Below are 23089 nucleotides of genomic sequence, written 5' to 3' on the forward strand. Positions count from 1 at the left end.
GTATATGTTCATAAATATATTGAAAATTTTTATTTTAAAAATGAATATTGGGTAAGGGCTAATTGGGTGATGTGTGCATGTATGTCTCCACAAATCTTTTATCCCATTAAAATGTATGACTACAATGCACCAATTTAAAAAAAAATGAGGGCTAGATGTGTTGCAGGCCTGTAATTCTAGTATTTGGGAAACCTTGACAGGAGGATTTCAGGTTTGGGGCCAACCTCAGCAAGTTAATGAGCTCCTGTTTCAAAATTAAAAATAAATTTGGGTTGAAGGCTATAGTGTGGAGGTAGAATGCCCCTGGGTTCAATACCTAATACCAAAAAACAAAACCAAAGCAAAACAACAAAAAACCTTGAAGATAATTATTAAGCAGTTATGTGAAATAAGCACATTAAAGCTGGGCGTGGTGGTGAATGATTGTAATCCCAGTACCAGGAAGGCCGAGACAGGTAGATCCTAGGTTCACAGCCAGCCTTGGCAACTTTAGACTGTGTTTCCAAATAAAATCAGGATGAGGGAGTGATTTGGAAGTAGAATGCTTTTGGGTTCAATCCCCATTACCAAAAAGCAAACAAACAAAACAAAACCAAAGAGTAAAAAATAAGCACTTTATATGTACTGTATTTTATTTTTTAAACATCTTAACAATTTCCCTATGAAGGTAATAACACTATCCTTTGTATTTAAGTAACTGAGGCTCAGAGATAAGCAACTTGCCTAAGGTGATATAGGCTGTTTGAATCACTTGACTCAAGAGATAGGCTTCTTAATTATTATATTTAAGTAGTTTCTTACAACAGTACTGTGATTTTATCGGCCACATTAAATAGTCCTAACCTCTTTAAATTTAAAGATCATAATTAAAATACTGGAGAATAAAGTTCTAATTCTGAGAACTAGAAATTTATATAAATTCATTTTGGATCATCTGGAATTTGGAATTATAGTACTTATACATTGTAAAAACATACTGAATTAAGAAAAAGTAAATAAGGTAGCGAGGAAGCACATTTGAAAAGAAATTCTTAGTGAATAGTGTTTTATTTAGTTCTTTTCTTTTGTGGTATGGGGTATGGAACCCAGGGGCATTCTACCTCGGGCTATACCCCCAACCCTATTTTTTATTCTTTATTTTGAAACAGGGCCTTGCATAGGGGCTCACTAAGTAGTAGCTGAGTATTAGCTGAGGCTGTCCTTGAACCTCCATCCTCCTGTCACCAAATGCTAGGATTACAAGCATGTGCTACCTCGCCTGGCTGTTTTCTTTAGTTCTATAAAAAATATCTTTGGTAGTGCCATACAGTTTAAGAATTTAAATGTAATTTTGCACTGTGTTAATTTTTTTTCCCTTTTGGATGGGGGTGGGGAAGGAACAGAATTGTTAAAAAAATATTAGTTGGTAATTTTTAAAATATTTTTATTCAGTCTTTCAAGTCTTCATTGTAAACCTTTCTGAAATGTATTAGTCTAAAATTTATTGGTAAGTATAGTAGTATACATAGTTTTAAAAAATTTGCTCATTCAAGGATAATTTAATAGTAAAGGATTCATTTTGTATAATATAGCTGTAGTAGAATGAGATACGGTTTCATGTGTGCTAACAATAGGCTATATTCTGGAAAATGCAAGTTGTCATCTTACGATTTCTTTGTCCTTGAAGTGAAATTTTTTTGTGAGGGTAGGGAAGAAGACTAATCTTTATGAATTGACTTCTGGCTAGTTGAAATTTTGCTCCATTGCTTTAGTATAATACAAAACCCTCCTTAATTGAATTACAGTTATAGTCTTTTGCTGGAATATTATGTGGATGGGAACTTTGTCACATCATAGGTTTTTCTCTTACCTTTCCCTTTTTGCCTATATATTCCTCATATAAGTGTTTCTTTTATAATCAAATAAATCAACTAAGTTTATTGTAGAAAAAGTAAAATGAAACCTATTAGCATCTTTTGAATGATCGTGGTATTCCAGATACTCTTGTAAGTCTCAGTCTGTGTCTCTCTCTCTCTCTCTCTCTCTCTCTCTCTCTCTCTCTCTCTCTCTCTCTCTCACACACACACACACACACACACACACACACACACACCATAATGAGTGAAAAACTTATTAGGATAGATTGTAATTACTTTCAGCAATATAATAGATGAAGATACTGAGGCATAGAGATGTAAAATTATTTGCTCATCATTATGCAGCTCTAAATGATGGTGCCAGAATTTGAATGTGGATAGACTATCCTAAAAACACATGTTCTAGCTGGGCGAAGTGGTGCATGCTTGTTATCCCTGCATTCAGGAGGCTGAGACCGGAGGATCGTGGTTCTCGGACAGCCTCAGCTACTTAGTTAGGCCCTCCGCAACTCAGTGAGACCTGGTTTCAAAATAAAGAATAAAAAATAGGGCAGGGGCTGGAGCTCGGAGGTAGAATGCCCCTGGGTTCCATCCCCAGACCTGCAAAAAACCCCAAAAAACCCACATGTTCTAACTGGGCGTGGTGGCTCACGCTTGTAAATCCAGTACTTGGGAGGCTTAGACAGGAGGACTGTATGTTCACAGCCAGCCTCAGCTACTTAGTGGGGCCCTGTTTCAAAATAATAAAAAATAGGGCTGGGGGTGTAGCTTGGAGGTAGAATGCTTTTGGGTTCAATCCCCAGTACTACCCAAAAATAAACAGAAACACATGTTCCTCCAGTCACCTACTGTTGGATATTTGATTGTTTCTAGCTTTTGGCTCTGGACATCACATACAAAAAAAGCCAAAAAACCAACCCAAGGTCTTTGGCTCAGGGTGCAGCTCACTTAGCATGCTTGATGCCCTGGGTTAAGTCCCAAGCACCAAAAAAGAAAATAAAACAATTCCCAAAACCTTATGTTCTTAACTGTAAGGCTAAACTATTTTTATAAGTCAAACAAATATGATATATTTAGGCTTAGAGTAAATGAAGGAAATATTTGATTGATGGGGGAATCCTAGACACATGAGGAAGTTAACACTAAATTGCTGGTTCTTACATATTAAGATAAAGACTATTATGATTACTATTCACAATGCAGTTTTATTTGGATATATATTATTATCATTATTATAACTATTATTAACAACAGCTAGCATTTTTAGAGCACTTTTGTGCCATTTTGCTAAATGCTCTTCATGGATTAATTACCCTCTTCATGTCCTCATAATGACTAAGAGGTATGTACTGATTCTCCCCATTTTACAAATGAAGAAACTTAAAAGTAGATGTTATATATATTCAAGGTCCCATGACTAGTCAGTGGTAAAGGTTGAAACTCTACTAGTTTTATTTCAAAATTTGTGTTATTAACCTCACTGGTAGAGTATGTTTAGATAAGACCACTGGACAGTATAGTATATAAAAAGGTAAACCAATTCTAAGTAAGGGACATTATGTAATGCTCAGTTTTTCTTTTTTCTTTGTGTTTTCAATATAAGAAAGCTCTACACACACACACATACATGCATTTCTTTAGTTTATTAAATTATTGCACAGTAAAATTTCTGATTATTGGAATTGGTGTTGTAGTCTATATTTTTATTTTTTGACAGTCACTGTTAGAATGGCTAGCTGAATTTTTAAGTAAAATATGAAAGATAATATATATCATGAATAAACAACATAATATATAATTGCTTTAGGATTCTGAGCTACTTCAGGCATGTTTATGAAACTTAATTTTTATTATATCATTGCTATAAGGAAATCCTAATATGGTTATTTTTTTAGGCAAATTTTAGTTATGTGTTCTTAGCTTTTTGTTATTATGTAATATCTTGAAAAGAAGAAGATAAATTGGAAGGTTAATTTATAAGAAATAATATTCAAAGACATGCTCTCTACTTTGAGGAAAAGTCAGCTATATGCTCATACTATGATGTTGAAATGGGATTTACATAGCATCCTTGTGTCTGGTTAATTGGTCAGTTTTCAATTTCAAATTCATTTTGTTTAATTATATTTGAGAATTAAGATTTTTTACCCCATTCCTATTTTCATTTATAAAATATAGGAATGTTTATGTTGTACTTTATACTTTGGCTTGGAAGGAAGCTAGGTGATATTTGAAAAGTAGTTAAAATTTGAGCTGAAGTGCAAAAGTCATCCAATAACAATTTATTTTTATTCTTGGCTACCGTTTCTTTTTAAGGTATGTAAAATTTAACTGATGGTTTGCTCCTGTTTTTATAGCTGCATGTAGTTTTTATTTTTTAATTTTTTCTAGTATTTAAGTTGGTTTAGAAAAGAACACTAAGATACTGACATGGTTGTACACGTACACAGTAGTATTTATATATGAATAGTATAAACTCAATAAATCTATTGTATACTAAAACTCTCTACTTAATATACCTTTAAAGTTATAGCACCATATAGTTCTGATCTTGTTTTGTTATTCAGTCTTCAGTGCATAAGTTTCTACTGAAAAGTATGTCATAGTTTGGCAATCATTGTTTACACGTAATTTTCTCTCTTTTTATTACAATGCTTCCCCAGCAAGGACAAGTTTGGAAGGTTTGCAAAGCTTTTCACCTTCCCTCTGCCCGCTTGCCCGCTTTCAGATCAGTTTCATGTTTCATAACTTCTCTTTCTGTAATCCACAACATAGCCATAGTAAATAATGAAAAGACATTAAATTGCAATACTGTATTTCCTCACACACGACAGACAGAAATAACTTTTCAAAGAACATATCCTTTTTAAAAATGGAATAAAATGAAATTAAATAGTGATGTTAAAATTTTAGTAATTCCCTAAGAAATAACATCTTACTAGCAAAGCAGTTAATTAAATGTCACATAATGAAATAGTGAACAGTATTCAAGATTATATTCTATATTGCTAAGAATTCAGGTAAAGGTTCTTTCTATAATACCTTACATTTGTATAGTGCTTTATAGTTCACTTACAAAGAAGGCTATGCTGCTGATGTGGTTAAATGTAAACATTTCCAATTGTTCTGTGCTTATGAGACATAGACCAGATGTAGATTCATCGTCTGAAGTGTTGCTGGTATAATGGAAAACAGTGTTGTAACTCAGATGTTCAGAGGAACAGGCAACACACTTTAGCACTGTAAAGACAATTTTAGCAGCTTCCAGTTCTTTTGAACTAGGGCTCTTGTATTAAAATGTTTAGAGTGAATGAGGAAAACATTTTGGAAAAAACATTTAAACTTAAGTATTTTATAACACTTAGAAACATGTCCAGTACTCTACTTAATATTTAATTTTGTACTGTTTTATTAGCTTCAGATGAATACAATCCTACCTCAAACCCAAAATTTTTCTTTTTCTTTTCTTGTTTCTTTTTCTTTTGTTTTCTTTTTTCTTAGGTTTGAGCTTTTTCCTTCACTGCTGTTCTGCGCTAACTGCTTTGAAACTTTCCATGCATTTTTTTTTTCAGTAGAAGAACATCTCTGTACTGTCTCCCATTGCATATTTCAGCTGTGACAATCCCTGCACTTTGCCTATTCATTTTATCACCTGCTCACCAAAAACAATAAATACCTTTCTAATTTCGGATTGCAGATGTGCTGTTATTCCTTGATTTTAGGAAGAAGATGCATTTCATTTTTTATTACTGTTGTTTTTTAGGCATGTGGAGATCCCAAGGCCAAGCCATCCTACCTTATTGACAAAAACCTGGAATCCGCTGTGAAATTCATAGTCAGGAAATTCCCTGCTGTAGAAACCCGAAACAACAATGTAAGTCATCTTTAGTTTTCTTTTACTTGTTTTTAGCTATCTGTAAGGAAAGTAATGGTTAGAAGAGTGCTTGTAGAAACTCTTTATTATCTAAATCTTTTTACTTTAATATACAGAGTATATACATTTGTTAAGAACATTTAAAGACAGTATTTACCTCTGAAACTGAAAAAATTACTTGCAGCTGCACTGCCATATCATTACAGAAAACAAAATCTCAATTTCATACACACTGTTTCAAGTTGCAACAAGAAGAAATAGATGTGTATATAGTATCCCAAATAGTTATGTGAATACTTGCAGTGTATTTTTTTCTTATAGTCATAAATGAAACTTTTATAGTTATTAATGACTTCAGAGCTTTTTTTATTTTGGATAATTAGCTGTCTAGTTCTTATAATTAACAAAAACATTTCTGAAAATAAATAATATAATATGATGGGGTTAGAATATTTACTATGCCTTTGTTATTAATCATGTGAGAATATTTTTTTCTTATATATTTAAGTATAGCCCTATTCAGAATCTTACTGGTGTAATTTACATATTTTGGTAGTTCTTTATAACAACTTTTTAAATAACTGATTTTAGAAAATTAGTTTTCCTCTAACCATGGCATTTTTATATAAATTTTATTGACTTAGAATCATTTTCTATTTTTTTCACTTTTGCAATTAATAGAGAAAGGATAGGACCAGCTCTCCAACATATAGTTATTGGTGGAGACTTCCTTAAGACCTTGTAAGCTCAAGAAATAAAATTGAGAATCAATAAATAAGATAGCATCAAATTTAGAAGCTTCTGCACATCAAAGGAAGCAAGACTGAAGAAAGCCTACAGAATAGGGGAAAATCTTTGGTAGCTACTCTGATAGCGAACTAATATGTAGAATATACAAAGAATTTGAGAAATTTAACACTAAAAAACAACCTAGCCAAAAAATGGGCAATTGAATTGAATAGATGCTTCTCAAAAGAAGTAATACAAATGGCCAATAAATATATGAAAAAATATTTAACATCATTAGCACTGAAGGAAATGCAAATTCAAAACTACACTGAGATTCCATCTAATTAGCTTCAGTTAGGATGACAGTTATCAGAAATACAAAAAGCACAAGCCTATAATTCCAGTTCTTGGGAGGTTGAGACAAGAGGACCACAGGTTTGAGGCTAGCCTCAGCAACTTAGGGAGAGTCTCAACAACTGATAGAGACCCTGTTTATTTATTTACTTATTTTTTAAAGGCTGGAAGTGTAGCTCAGAGGTAGAATACTCCTGGATTCAATCCCTGTTTGAAAAAAAAAGAATAAAACAATAATAAATGTTGGTGAGGATTTAGGGAAGTAAGAATTCTTGCGTACTATTGCAGGGCGTGTAAATTAGTACAACCACTAATTTACAGTATGGAGCTCAGTATGGAGAGTCTTCAAAATAAACTAGGAATGGAATCTCTATATGAGCCAGCTAAACCACTCTAGTATCTTTCCCAAAGAATCAAAGTCAGAATACTATAGTGATACATGCATATCCATGTTTATAGCAGCACAGCTCACAGTAGCCAAATTATGGAATCAAGCTAGGTATCCATCAATAGATGGAAAAATGTGCTATGTGTATAATAGACATAGACACACACACACACACACACACACACACACACACACACACACACAGAGTGAAATTTTACTCAGCCATAAAGAACAACAAAATTATGTCATTTGCAGGAAAATGGATGGAACTAGAGAATATTATGCCAAGTAAGTCTCATGAAGACAGGAGCCATATGCTTTCTTTCATATGTAGAAACTAGAGAGAAAATGGGAGACAAAAGGGACTTAAGTTAAATGAGGAGAGAGACCTATAGAAGAGTGAAGGAGATTGGGGGTAAGAGGTGAGGAGGGAAAAAAGGAGAATTGATGAAGGAAACAGTTCAAATAATGCCATGAAAAGGAGAATTGATGAAGGAAACAGTTCAAATAATGCGATGTCCATATATGAAGATATCACTACCAGTTTTGGTGACCTACACTGGGATGAGGGCAATAGGGTGGGATCTAGAGGATCATACCAACTACTGTGCACATATATATTTGTATCAATTTGAACTTCACTATGATGTATAATTACAAGGTACCAAGAAAGTTTAAAAATTTTAACATTTAAAAATTTTAACAATGCTAGAGTTCAAAATAAGTCAGGTAAGCTGGGCATGGTGGCGCACACTTGTAATCCCAGCATTCGGGAGGCTGAGACTGGAGGATCACGGTTCGCAGACAGCCTCAGCTACTTAGTGAGGCTTTTTGCAACTCAGTGAGACCCGGTTTCAAAATAAAGAATAAGAAATAGGGCAGGGGGTGTAGCTCGGAGGTCGAATGCCCCTGGGTTTCATCCCCAGCCCCATTAAAAAAAAAAAAAGAAAGAAAGAAAAAAAAGTCAGGTAAAGGTATTTTTAAATAATTTTTTTAAAGTCTATTGTGGTAGTACAGGATAGCAGACAGAGGTCTTGGCTTTATAGAATATTGTGTTTTAAAATCAGGGCATTACAGTTAATTATTAATTACACAAAGGATGATTCAAAACCTGCATTTCTTAAAAACATTGTGTGGAAACTCACTACTTACTGACATTTATTGGCTAGCTTATCTAAGAGATACATTCTAAGTGAGAATCCTTATGACTTATAGAATCCATCTGACAAACTCTTCAAGAAAGTCTTAAATTTAATATTTCTGTGTAAATTTTTATATATAGTTGCTGAGAATGATGTCTTTCTTAGAAAATTACCAAAAGCTAGCAGGGTATGGTGACGCACACTTGTAATATCACTACTTGGGAGGGTAAGACAGAAGGATCACACACAGGTTTGTGGTCAGCCTCAATTATTTAGGTTCTTTGCAACTTACTGAGACCCTGTTTCAAAATAAAGAATAAAAAATAGGGCTGTGAGTGTAGCTTGGATGTAGAATGCCCTTGGGTTCAATCCTCAGTACCACACACACACTCAAAAGAGAAATTTACGAAGAGCTGATTTATTAACAGCAGATTTTTTTGATAAAGGGCTGATTAAGAATCTTTGCTGCTCTTGATGTATTTAGCAAACTTGTATAGTAATGATGGTGTGCTTTTTTGTTCTTTAATAGTTTTATATCACTTTCAACTTTTGACCCATAAAATTAAATTTTTTTTCTTTGATGGTACTGAGGATTGAAACAGGAACATATTCTGCCTTTGAGCCACAACCCCAGCTCTGTTTTAGTTTTTACTTTGAGACTGGATCTCCCTAAGTAGAGGGCCTCCCTAAGTTGCTGAGGCTGGCCATGAACCTGTGATCCTTCTGTCTTAGCATCCCAAGTACCAGGATTATGCTATTATGCCTGGCTACAAATTAATTTTTAATAGAAACTTTTATTTATATATAAATGATACTGTGGTATTTTTTTTTTTTTTTTTTGCCGGTCTGGGTATGGAACCCAGGGGCATTTGACCTCTGAGCTACACTCGCTGCCTTATTTTCTATTCTTTATTGTGAAACAGGGTCTCGCTAAGTTGCGGATGGCCTCACTAAGTAGCCGAGGCTGTTAGCAAACCGTGATCCTCTGGTCTCAGCCTCCCGAATGCTGGGATTACAAGCGTGCGCTACCACACCTGGCTCTATGGTATCATTTTAAGTGTACCATTCAGTGGTTTATATTGTAGTCCCATGCTATACCATTCACCCATTTGGAGGGTACTATTCAGTGATTTTTAGTATATTCAGTATTCCAATTGATTTTAGAACATATTATCACCCCAGAAGGAAATTCTGAGCCTATTAGCATTCACTCCTGATTTCCTGCTAATACCCTAGCTGTGGGAAAACACTAGTATACTTTCTGTCTCTGCCTTATTCTTGAGATGTTCATATGTATGTGTGTATATATGTTAATATATGTGCATATATATATATAATCATATAGTATGTGATCAATTGTGACTGGCTTCTGTCATATAATGTTTTCAAGGTTTGTAAAAGTTGTAGCATGGTCATTACTTCAATTATTCCTCTCTATGGATGTAATTTCGTTTTATTTATCCACTCAAGAGTTGATGGATGTTTGGGTTGTTTTTACTTTCTTGGCTATTATGAATATGGTGCTCTGAACATTTTTATGAAAGTTATTGTGTGTATGTGTATTTTAATTTTTAGGAACTTATATACCTGGAATTAACATTGCTATGTTAGGTATAATTCTGTGTTTAACCTATAAAATTTATTGTGTAGTGTTACTGAATGTTATGACTACTTGTAGAATTTTCTTAGTTTTTAATTTTAGTTTTTAGGGTTTTTTTTTTTTTTTTTTCGGTACTGGGGATGGAACTCAGAGATGCTCTACCATCTGAGCTACACCCCAGCCCTATTTTTTATTCTTTATTTTGAAACAGGGACTTATTGAGTTGCAAAGAGCCTCACTAAGTAGTAGCTGAGGCTGTCTATGAACAGAGATCCTCCTGTCTCAGCCTCCTGAATGCTGAGATTACAAGCGTACGCCACCATGCCTGTCTTATAGAATTTATTCATTGTTTGCAAAACCTGAATTTTGTCATATAGCCTTTGTAGTATTTCTATCTGCTGAAGTACTAGGTACTGGATATTTGTGAGATTTAGGATTTTGGTTTTGATCTGAGTCTCCTGAACTATTAGAGGTTCCTAGCCTGCTTTGAGTTAGGAAATGAGAAATGGGGAGTTTAGTTTTATTATTAATTTTTAACTTCATAGAATGAGTTAATAGAGGTGTAGGACTTGGAAGGACAAATAGCATCTGGGATTGATAGTAGGGTGCAGCTTTCTGGCTCCAAAGTGCACTATAGAAATGGTATTGATATCATAGTCTTTGTGTCACAGAATTTATTACATTTATTTCCTCAAGGTTGGCACCATTTTGGTTAATTCCCATTTTATTTTCATTTATTTACTTTTTTTTGTGTGTGTGGGTCTGGGAATGGAACCCAGGGGCATTCAACCTCCAAGCTACACCCCCCTGCCCTATTTTTTATTCTTTATTTTGAAACAGGTTCTCACTAAGTTGCAGAGGCCTCACTAAGTGGCTGAGGCTGTCTGTGAACTGCGATCCTCCGGTCTCAGCCTCCTGAATGCTGGGATTACAAGTATGTGCCACCACGCCCGGCTAATTCCTGATTTAGATGTTTATCTTGTCCCTAATTTCAGAAGAGGCACTCATTAAAATACTAAGATTCTAAGATAGGTTCTTACATGAAGGTTATTTTTATATTTGTATCCAAAAATGTATTAGCTTTTGATGGTCTGAGGAACTTTTCTCATCCCATACCTTTTTATTTCACTAGAAGATGTGAACACATATCTATCTGAAATATTTTGAGGGAGGGCTTTTCTGACAGATGGAAGGATTGGTGTATTATGTAGCTAAATAGTGATGCTGTTGGACTCTCAGGAGTCATTTTTATTGTCTCATTCATGCCCTTTTGTGGTCATTTATAATCTGTATTTAGCAAAATTTTGTACCAAGGTGTAAGGTTCTTTTCTTGGCGATGATGTTAAACTAAATGGCCCATGCTTCAAAGTAGCTTGATGAAATGTGAAACAAAAGCCAGACCAATTTCATCATTTTATCAACCACTTATTTTCTGTCTAATGTGTACCAGGCTATGTCTTAATAGATTTCTTTAATTTCAGGTTACAGAAAGCATTTCTGAGTCAGGTGTGGTGGCATACGCTTGTAATCCCAGCATTCGGGAGGCTTAGATCAGAGGATTGCAGTTCGCGGACAGCCTCAGCTACTTAGTGAGGCCCTCTGGAACTCAGTGAGACCCGGTTTCAAAATAAAGAATAAAGGCCGGGCGTGGTGGCACATGCTTGTAATCCCCAGGCTTGGGAGGCGGAGACAGGAGGATCGTGCTGGTTTGGAGCCAGCCTCTCTGGCTTAAGAGACTCTGTTTCCACATAAAAATGTTAAAAAAAAAATAGGTCTGGGAGCGTAGCCCATGGGAGTGTATACTGGAGGTAGAAGGGCTTCCAGGAACCCCAGTATCACACAAAAAAAAAAAAGAATAAAAAATAGGGCAGGGGGTATAGCCCGGAGGTTGAATACCCCGGGGTTCCATCCCCATACCCGCAAAAAAAAAAAAAAAAAAAAAAAAAAAAAAAAAAAAAAAAAGGAAAAGAAAAAGCAGTTCTGAGTTGTGTCAAGAGATAATTTATCTCTAATAACACCTTCCATTATCTTGAAAGTATAACTGTCAAATGAAATTTGTTTTTCAGAGGTTTCTAATGATTTTCATGGGTACATAGGAAATACAAAGCAATTCCAGTTGTCAAAACTAGCAATAAAGTTGGTTCAAAGTTCTGTTAATTAGGGTCTGTTTTTTTAAATATAATATTTTATCCCTAGGACCTGATAGGTAAGAGACACTTAAGTAAATGTTTGATGAATGAATAACACCATTTGATATACTATAACCTCGCCAACTTTTACTTGTATTCAAATACTTAGATTTATTTCAGGACCCCAACTTAGACTTTTTCATATTTTTTAAAGTTAATTTCAGCTAAAAAAAGTTGGTGCTTTTTAGTAGTGCTATACAAATAAGACATCTCATTAATTATATTACTGAAAATGGGAGTCCCAGCTTCCAGAAAACATAAATGTACTTTAGGGGCAGAATGTAGAATTAGATGTAGGAAGGCTCTGGATATATACCCACTTGCTTTCATAAGGAGTTAGAAGGAATGATAAAGACACTTAATCTCCTACTTAGCAGGTCTATAAACTGGCATTTATTTTCTTCTCATGGTTTTTAGTATGATAGCTGTATCCTGGTTAAGTGGATGGATTTTGGAATCAGTGATCCCAAATTTGAATTTTGGTTTTCCACTTATTAGCTGAAGGACTTTGGCCAAATCATTTGGCGGCCTAAGGCAGAATTTTCTTGTGTCTAAAAGAAAGATAGTACCTAACTCAAGGAGCAATTCAGTGTTTCTTGAAACACTTAGCACAGATTGGTCTTTAAGACTGAAAGCTATTGTTTACATTACTTCTTTAACTTTTTGCTCTATTCTCCTGACTTTTTTTTTCTAGTGATACTTTAAATGTGGCTATCTCTAAACAACTTTCTACCCCTGCACTGCATATGTATAAAAACATTTAATTTTATGGCTACAGTGAAGTGATAACACTCTGTTCTGTCTTTGGTACCATGGAACCAAGTTTCAGTTACCCTTTGGACAACCCCACAAGCTAAACAGCCAGCTTTCATATGTATCTAACAAACACATGTTTTACCTTCATTTTGTTTTTTCTTTTCGTTCTCTCCCTTGAGCCATCCTCATCCACTTTGTCACCTAAACTAGAACTGTCACCATCTCCTTGGCCATTTTATAAAACATCAAGCTGGTCATTTATGGCTCATCATTTTTTTTTTTTTTTTTTTTTTTTTGGTGGTACTGGGGTTCCTGGAAGCCCTTCTACCTCTGGGCTACAGTCCCAGACCTATTTTTTATATTTTTTTTTATTATTTGGAAACAGGGTCTCTTTTAAGCCAGCACGGCTGGCTTCGAACCCGCGCGATCCTCCTGTCTCTGCCTCCCAAGCGTGGGGATTACAAGCGTGCGCCACCACGCCCGGCAGGTTGGCTCATCGATTTTGCCACTGTAATGTTTTCTGAATTTATCCCTTTCAGGTCTGTGTTGTCTGTTGGGATAAATGCTTTGATAATCCAAACACTGGTATTTTCATGTATGTCTCCAAATCTGTCAGCTTGATGGCCTTCCTTTCTTCCTCTAGTCTCCACCAGGGGAAATAGAACAAAACAAAAACAAGATTTTTCTCTGGTACCCCACATATCTGTCTTCTTGGACCATGCACTCAATCTTCGAATTCCTGTTGACTGGGAGTTAGCAGGCCACAATTAAGATTTTGATTTAAAAGGATGTGTTAGGTTGGAGAGTCCTATTGGAAATCTGAGTAGAAATAATGAGTAGGCACTTATTTATGTGAATCTAGAACTCAAGCTAAGGTTACCCTGAAGTGTCAAAGTGAAGAATTATTGAAGCTTTTAAGAGATAGGAGAAGGGCACAATTATTGGGAAAGTGGGTGAATTGACAATGAAATTGGAGTAGTGTTGTACTCAGTTAATGATCACTGATTATGAAGTCAGATTGTGACCAAGTCAGCATAGGTATATAATTTCTCCTACCGAAGGTTCATCAGGCAATTGTAATAGTGGAAGGGAAGGACAGTAAGTAATTATAATGATGGACCATTAGAATTAAGATGTGAATGTGGTGGTGCATGACTGTAATCCCAGTATTTGGGTAGCTGAGACAGGAGGATTGCACATTCAAGGCCAGCCTTAGCAACATAGCGAGACCGTTTAAAAAATAATTTAAAAATTGTAAAAAAAAAAGGGGGGGGGACTGGGGTTATAACTCAGAGGTAGAATGTCCCAGGGTACAACACCCAGAACCAGAATAAAAAAGATAAAAAAATTAAGATAAGTGAGAATGGAGGTAGGACATGAGCCAATGAATGGCAATAAAAAAGATGGTAGGATGAATAATAGGTGCTTCTTGGAGTTCAAACAATTGAAACAGGATAGCAGAGGTTTGAGTGAAAATTACTCTCCCACTAATGCCACCTCACCTGGTCTCCCAAATCTAACAAGAATAATAAGTGTCCAGAAAGACTGGAGAGTGGTCAAAATGCCTTAAAGACAAACCTTATTCCTGTTATGTATCCAGGTACCAGAAACAATAATACATGGGTGCCGCTCAGCACTGGGCCCACCTTCAACTTTTCCATATTTCTTAATATCCTCATTGCTCTTAGAAGCTCTGATTTTCTTACTGTAATTTTCATCATAATGTTATATAGGGTTTTTAAAAAATTTTTTGTCCCATTCCTGTTTTTATTGGTTGATGAGGTCCATTGTTTTGAAGGGAATGTTAATACATCAGTGTAGTTTTTCCAATCATCTTTTGAGCTTTGTACCTACAAGTTACGAAGTACTAGGATTACAGGCATGTATTACCAGGCCCTGCAGATATTTACCTAAAAAAAAAAAAGTGGTAGTGCCCTTTGTTACTTACATATTTATTCCTTGCTACACTATAAACTCAGGGTAGGGTCAGTGCTTTATTCATAATTTCTGTCAGCTTCTCCTATAATGCCTGGAAATATTTGTTCACAAATAATAAGCCGGGAGTGGTGGCACATGCTTGTAATCCCAGCGTTTGGGAGGCCGAGACAGGAGGATCGCACAGGTTCAAAGCCAGCCTCAGCTACTGACTTAGGCTCTCAGCAACTTAGTGAGACCCTGTTTCCAAATAAAGTATAAAATAGGTCTGGGAGTATAGCCCAGAGGTAGAAAAGCTCCTGGGTTCCACCCCCAGTACTACCCCCCCAAATAATAATATATTATTACAGTAAGTCTTTAGAGGTCAATTCTCATTCATTTGCTTGTCAGAATCACATCTGAGAACAGCTAAGAACTAAGGAAGGAAGCAGTTGCACTCCTAGAAATCTTCCCAAGAGAAAAGAAATGTTCCCATCCAAAGATATGTTTACAGTAGTATTTGTTATTCATAATTGCCCCAAACTGGAAAAAATTTAGATGTCCATCTTTTGATAATGGATAAATGAAGTGTGGCATATACTTTTACCTGGCTACTATTCAGCAATTAAAAGGAACAAACTATGAAATAATACTACAACTAAAAGAGGTTCTAGTACAGTGAAAGAAGCCAGGTGTATGTAAAGAGCTCTGCATAGTGTGTGCCTCTGTTCTGTAGGGAAGATCTAGAAAGATTATTGAGAGAGTAACCAGATTAGTATTTGCCGAGGGCTAAGGATGAGAGCAGGGATAATTATAAATGGATTCAGGGGAACTTTGGATGATAATGGAAACATTTTGAAGTTGGATGGGGTTGATGGTTTCATAACCATAAGTTTACCAAAATTATATAAAAATGAATGATTTGAGCAATAAGAAATGTATTTAATAAATGAAGATTATTAAGAGAGACTTTTTGGTGATCCTGTGACCAAACTTTTTGAGTTTACCTCGGAATTGTAACAGGTATATTTTCTAACCAAAGTTTATTTTCTAACATTAAAGTGTACTCTCAAGTCAGATGTGGTGGTGCATGCCTGTAATCCCAGTACGTGAGAGGCAGAGACAGGATTCCAGGTTCAAAGCCATCCTCAGCAACCTAGTAAGGCTCTCAGCAGTGTGGCCCAGAAGTAGAAGGCCCCATGGTTCCATCCTTAGCACCACAAAAAAAAAAAAAAAAAAAAAAAGTGCTCTCATCAGGAACAAATGATAATTGAAAGAGAAAGCCTTAAAAAATTATAGCAGGTAAGGACTATTTATTGTTGCCAAATTATGTTGTTTACAAACATGATAGCTTTTACAATCTTTACATAAATAGCTTCATACAGTTATTGATTACAAAGATGGCATCTAATCAGTAAAAAAGTTTGATTGATGTCTGCTGTCTTCAGGTTATGAAAGCAGAGTAAGCACATAATTTAAATTATTATCATTAAATGTAAGGGGACTAGCTTATTTATGTTTATACTTTTGTAATGGAAAATGGTGCGTGGTGGCACACACTTGTAATCCCAGAATTTAGGAGGCTGAGATAGGAGGATCACTGGTTCCCAGACAGTCTCAGCTACTTAATGAGGCCCTCTACAATTTAGTGAGACCCTGTTTCAAAATAAAGAATAAAAAATAGGGCTGGGGAAATAACTTGGAGGTGGAATGCCCTGGGGTTCCACCCCCAGTACCACATAAATAAATAATGGGTTGGGGTGTAGCTCGAAGATAGAAAACTCCTCGGCTCAATCCCCAGCACTGCAAGAGAGAGACAGACAGAGACAGAGAGAGAGAGAGAGAGAGAAAGAGAGAGAGAGAAGCTCGAAGATAGAAAACTCCTCGGCTCAATCCCCAGCACTGCAAGAGAGAGACAGACTGGGGGGAGGGGGTGTCATTAAATGAAGTAAGTTGTGTCATCCTTAATATGATGTGATGTCTTTTATGCAAAAATATTACACCTGACCATCTTTATTTCAGTAGGGAATATAATTTGTGATTTTTCTAATACTTAGGGTAAAATTAATTTCTTTGGCTTGCTTTAGTTTTACCATTAAATTACCAAGATTTTTACCTAAGACAAATTAATGTGCTCAGGTAGTGAAGTAGAGGTTATTTCATTACTGAGCTTTATAGTAATCATTATTTACAATTACCTATTGCTGCCTAACAGATTACTATAAAACATGTTGGCTGAAGACCAACAATAGCTTATTTTAACTTAGTGATTCTGGGGCTGCCTGACTAGTTTCTCTGTTGGTCTCACTAGCTCTAGGTTATAGTTGCACTCATCTGGTAGGTCTGCTAGTAGATGAGCCAACTGGGTCAGCAGATATGTTGAACCTCTCTTTCTTTGGAAAGATGTTGCAGGCTTCCTCACATACCTTGAGAACCATATCTCAAAAGAGCAAAATCAGAAGGTGTAAGGTCTGTTAAGTAAAGCCCTAGCTTTATAAATGACACCGTGCCACTTCTGCTACTTTTAATTGGTCAAAGGAAGTCACAGGCAGGTTTGAATGGAAGGAGAAATAAAATTTTATTTCAAGGAGACATGGACATACTTTTATGTCTCTATTGATTTTTTTGACTTTTAGTTCCTTTTCAGAATGAATTGACTTTTTATAATTATTTAAAAAATGACTAGCACAGTAACTTTGAAAACGTCTTTTTAATATACAAAATTGGAATTGAATTGGAAAAGTTTGTACAAGTCTCGGTATGTTTCGACTATAAATACAAATGTTTAGCTGGGTGTGGTGGCATAGGCTTGCAATCCCAGTGCTTGGGAGGCCGAGATAGGAGGATTGTAAAGGTTTTCAGCCAACCTCAGCTCCTTAGGCTCTCAGCAACTTAGTGAGACCCTCTTTCCAAATAAAGTATAAAATAGGTCTGGGAGTATAGCCCAGAAGTAGAAAAGCCCCTGGGTTCCACTCCCAGTACACCCCCCACACACACACACAAATAAATACAAGTATTTTCTAAGAAGAAAACATCTTTAGCTTTGCTTTTACAGTGCTTTCATTTTATTGTGTGGTGTCTTGAACATCGAAGAGGTTTCAAGCCTGAAATCTAATAGACTTGGGTTTTTTTTTTTTGTTTGATTTTGGTACTGAGGATTGAACCTAGGGGCATTTTACCTCTAGGTACACCACTAGACCTATTTTATTTTTAGTTTGAAACAGGATGTCACTAGATTGCTGAGGGCCTTGCTCAGTTGCTGAGACTGTCTTTGAACCTGCAGTACTCCTGTCTCAGCCTCCCAGGTACTGGGATTATAGGTGTGCACCACCCTGCCCGGTCGAAACTTAAATTGTTCTTACTTTTTCCTAGTGTACCAAAAAAATTATGATTAGGGGTCTGGGAAGATGGCGACCGAGAAAAGCGGGGCTTAAGAGTCCCGCTAACAACCAATCTCCATTACCACAAAAAGAGCGCCTTTCATAGCCAGAAAACACCATCACCAGAAAAACAAAAAAAACCACCAGGCTCCAGAGAGAAAGCGGACTGAGAACAGAGCTCAGGGCCACAGAGGAGACACACGCGCCCGAGGACGCGGCAGCAGCGCCATACTGCTGGCGGCAGCAGCGCCATACTGCCGGCGGCAGCGGCGAACTCAACAGACGGCTACAGCAAGCCAGGTGAGCCGCTGCGGAACAGCCAGGCGGGATCTTTCGGCGCAGACAGCATTTAAAGCTCCCAGTGGCTGAGCTCAGCACACGCTGCAGGGATTAAGAGTGGAAAACAAAACCAGAGAAGAAAAAATACGCCAACCTCATGGCCGAGGGCGTGGCAGAGGCGCCATATTGCCACCGGCGGCGGCAGCAGCAGTGAATTCACTGAGTCCAGTACAGCTACATCTGCGTACTCAAGAACAGTGAGTCAAATTGCGGGCCACAGAGGAGAAATAGCAGTATTGTGCCTCCTGGGACTTGACCCAGTGAGGGAGTGGTGGTGGCAGAGATATCACACCATAGGAGAACGTGCAACCTGGCACCCCCCATAGTTTAAAGCAGCCTCTATCGACTCCCTGGGTCGGAGACTCTGTGATACAACACAGTAAAGAAGTAGTGGGGTCTGAGATAATACAGACTCGAGATCCAGAGCACCTTAAGTGAAGCCATAGTGACCCAAGGGAAGAACCCAGAGAAGGCACAAACCTCCAAAATCATGGGAAAGAGGAATAACACTGGAGTAATGAATGCCCACAACCCCACAACATCAGAACCTGATAAAACAGAAAATCAGAGATTTCTAGAAGATCAAATCAGGAAAATAACTGTAGAAATAATAGAGGTGCTTCGAAAAGAACTCAGAGAGAGCCAAAAAGAGATAAAGGATGCAATTAATGAAGTAAAGGCCTCAATTCAAAGCACAAACAACCGATTAGAACACTTGGAGAACAGAATCTCACTCTTAGAAGATGAGCAATCCAAAAATGAATGCATAGTTTCTAATCTAGAAAAAAATTTCCAACAGCAGGAATCTGACATTGAAGAAATATGGGCCCATCTTAAGAGAGCTAACCTAAGAATAATTGGAATAGAGGAGGGAAAAGAAAGTGATACCAAAGGGATCAACAATCTCTTCAAGGAAGTAATAGCAGAAAATTTTCCAAATATAGAGCAAGAGGTTGATACACAGATCCAGGAAACTTATAGAACTCCCTTTAGACAGGATCGGAGAAGAGGATCCCCACGCCATATAATTGTCAAAATGACCAATGTGGAAGCCAAGCAGAGAATCTTAAAGGCAACAAAAACAAAGGGCCAACTGACATTCAGAGGCAAACCAATTAGAATCACTCCAGACTTCCCAAACCAAGTCATGAGAGCCAGAAGGGCTTGGAGTAACATATTCCAAACTCTGAAAGAAAACAACTTCCAGCCAAAAATTTCCTACCCAGCAAAACTTTCTATCAAATTAGATGGAAAAATAAGAAGCTTCCATGACAAACAGAAACTGAAGGAATTTATGTCTTCAAAACCAGCACTAGAGAAGGTACTTAAAGAGATTAACTACAAAGAAGAAATAGGTAACACACACCAGAACCAGAGAAACAAGAGTTTCCATCCAACAGACAACTAAGATTGGTTATCTGTGGAGGTTCATTATTTATGTTAGTCTTTTACCTATCTCTAAGTTGTATTGTTTGCCTTTATTGTTGTTAATTTTTAGGATTTCTAGTTGGAATATTAATATACCTTCAGATATAGCATTTGGAAATATTTTATCCAATTCTATTAGTAACTTTTAACTCTGTTTACATTGTCTTTGGATATACAATATTTTCTTTTATTTTTTAGGGAGTTTGTATATTCTTCTGTTGCATGTGCCATTGAAATCATATCCAAGAAATCACTGCCAATTTCAATGTTGTGAGGTTTTATGACCCAGATTTTCTCCTAAAAGTTTATAGTCTTAAGATTTATATTTAGGTCTTTTATCTATTTTGAGTTAATACTTGTATGTGGGATTAGGTAAAGGTCCAATTTTATTCTTTTCCATGTAATTATTATTTTTCAACAATATTTAGTTAAAAGATTATTATTTCCACCACCAAATGTTCGTGGAAACCTTGTCAAAAATAACTTGACAATATAGGGAAGAATTTAGCTCTAGGCTTGTATTTAACTCCAATGGTCTATATATCTGCCTTTAGAACAGTACTACACTGTTTCAATTATTGTAGCTTTATATGGTTTGAAATCAGAAAATATATATCTGCTAGCTTTGTTCTTTTTCAAGATCGTTTTGGGTATCTAGAATTCATACTCCATATTAGGATAGATTTTTTTCTGAAAAATAAATATATAAATATATGATAGTTTCACCTAAAAAACAGAAAAAAATATGCTCTAGTAAGAAAGAAAGCAAAAAGAAATATTGAAATGCTATCTTTATATCATCAAACGCTTGGTATCAGACAAATGAAACTGTTATGTGAGATTATCATTTTTAATTTTTGATAAATTGCTATAATACTAGATGTCAACCACTAAGCCAAGCATGGGAAGGAGGGATGGGGAGAGAATGGGGTGGGGATCGGGTGGGGGCTGACTGGGCGATGTGTGCATGTATGTCTACAAACGTTTGTATCCCACTATGATGTATGAATACAGTGCACCAATAAAATAAAATTAAAAAAAAATTATGATTAAACTGTACTTGATTGAGAAGGTGAAAAAATTCTAGAGATGGATGGTAGTGATGTTTGTACAGCAGTGCAAGTGTACTTGATGCCATAGAACTGCATACTTTAAAAAACGGGTTAAGATGATAAATTCTATGTTATGTATATTTTATCAAAATAAAAAGATGTACCTTGAAAAGTAGTTGTAAAATTAAATTTAGTGGTGCATCTTGTTTTCTACCTCTGAGCTACATCTTCCTTCCTTCCTTCCTTCCTTCCTTCCTTCCTTCCTGTACTGGAGGTAGAACCCAGGAGCTTTTTTTACCTCAGGGCTATACTCCCAGACTTCTTTTATACTTAATTTGGAAACGGTCTCATTAAGTTGCTGAGAGCCTCACTAAGTAGCTGAGGCTGGCTTTGAACCTGTGTGATCCTCCTGTCTCAGCCTCCCAAGCTCTGGGATTACAAGAATGTGCCACCACGCCTGGCTTTTATTCTTTATTTTGAAACAGAGTCTCACTGAATTGCAAAGGACCTCACTAAGTAGCTGAGGCTGTCCTGGAACCGGGATCCTTCAGTCTCATCCTCCCAAATGCTGAAATTCCAAGTGTGCCCTACCAAACCCGGCTTAGTGGCACATTTTATTACCTAGGTTAGACTTAGGATACTTTTCCCCAAAGTTTATTTATTTGCTCAGGAAGATGTGTTTCCAAAATATTTACTGCTAGTAGAATTATTTTTGTATATGACAAAAGGAAAATTTGAGAAAGGATTTAAACAGGATTCTGTAATCCTTATTAAAAAATGACTAATTACCAGGCGTGGTTTGCATACACGTGTGATCCCAGCATTTGGGAGGCTGAGACCTGAAGATTGAGGTTTGCGACCAGCCTCAGCTACTTCGTGAGGCCCTTTGCAACTCAGTGAGACCCTGTTTCAAATAATAAAGAATAATAATAAAGAACAAAAATAGGGCTGAGGGTGTAGCTGGGAGGTAGAATGCCCCTGGGTTCCATCTATAGAATCACATACACACAAAAGCGACTAATCTTTGTATTAATTTGGATTTTTAGTTAACTTTAGGAGATTTATTTTATATACATACATAATTTTAGTTGCTTTTCATTTCTCTTTTATGGTTTCCTATTCTAGGATGACATGAAATATTTTGTCCAACTTTGGAGGCTTATTCAAGGGAGTAAGTTACTGCTCTGTGATAGCATACAGAAACTCAGTTGGATATGAGTTTATACCCCATATTGAATTTGTCAGCAGTGGGGTTTTTTTTCTTTTCTTTTTTTTCTTTTGTGGTACTGGGGATCAAGTCCAGGGACATTCTGTCTCTGAGCTGTACCCTCAGCCCTGTCTTTTTATTTTGAAACAGGATCTCAGTAAGTTGACAAGGCTTCAGGCTTCACTAAGTTGCTGAGACTGGCCTCAAATCTGTGATCCTCCTGTCTCAGCTTCCCAAGTACTGGGATATAGGCATGTACCGCCATGAATGGTTTGAAATTTTTAAAATTAGGACTTCATGATTTTTATGTTGAGAAACTTGACCATTTATTTATTTGTTTATAGTGTGCCTACTATGTACCACCATTAGGAAATAATACAGACTCTTTGCTCTTAGGGAGTTTAAATTCAAATTGGAATGTTAGAAAACAAGTAAAGTGAATAAATAAATACTTTCATTTGGAAATAAGTGGTAGGAAGAAGTCGGGAGCAAGAAAAGAAGCTAGAAAATAATGGGGCAGAGGAGATTATTTTAGATAAGTGTACTTAATTATAGCCTTGCTGAAGAAAAGTGAGATGGAGTGAGCTGTGCTGAGAAGAGGAACATTCCAGACATGAGGAAGAACAAGTGCAAAGCCTGAGGTTAGCATCAGGCAGGAAGACAGTGTGACAGCTCCTGAGTGGAGGCTCACAGGAGAAGATGAGGCCACGGCTCCTGTCTAGATTGTATTTTGAGGCACTGGTCAGGACTTCCTGTTTTATTCTAATGTGGTGAGAAGCCATTGGAGTTTAAACACACACACACACACACACACACACACACACACACACACACACAGTATTTTGGAATAATACTAGACTTACAGAAAATTTAACAAAAAT

At 36.4% G+C, this 23089-nt stretch overlaps 1 protein-coding gene across 4 annotated transcripts in view; it reads left to right on the forward strand.

Moving 5' to 3' along the window:
* NCKAP1 (NCK associated protein 1) overlaps positions 1 to 23089 on the forward strand; it is a gene marked incomplete at both ends in the record, with an annotated part of 100956 nt that overhangs the window by 13270 nt on the left and 64597 nt on the right. For 2 of the 4 annotated variants that reach the window (XM_080688775.1, XM_080688777.1), the window contains 2 exons: positions 4520 to 4537; positions 5620 to 5730. In XM_080688775.1, coding sequence (XP_080544901.1) covers positions 4520 to 4537; positions 5620 to 5730 — 129 coding nt within the window. The remainder of the gene's footprint in view (positions 1 to 4519; positions 4538 to 5619; positions 5731 to 23089) is intronic. The other 2 variants (XM_080688774.1, XM_080688776.1) reach the window with 1 other exon arrangement.

The sequence above is a fragment of the Muscardinus avellanarius genome (genome assembly GCF_963383645.1).
Source record: "Muscardinus avellanarius genome assembly, chromosome: 2".
Lineage (NCBI taxonomy): Eukaryota > Metazoa > Chordata > Mammalia > Rodentia > Gliridae > Muscardinus > Muscardinus avellanarius.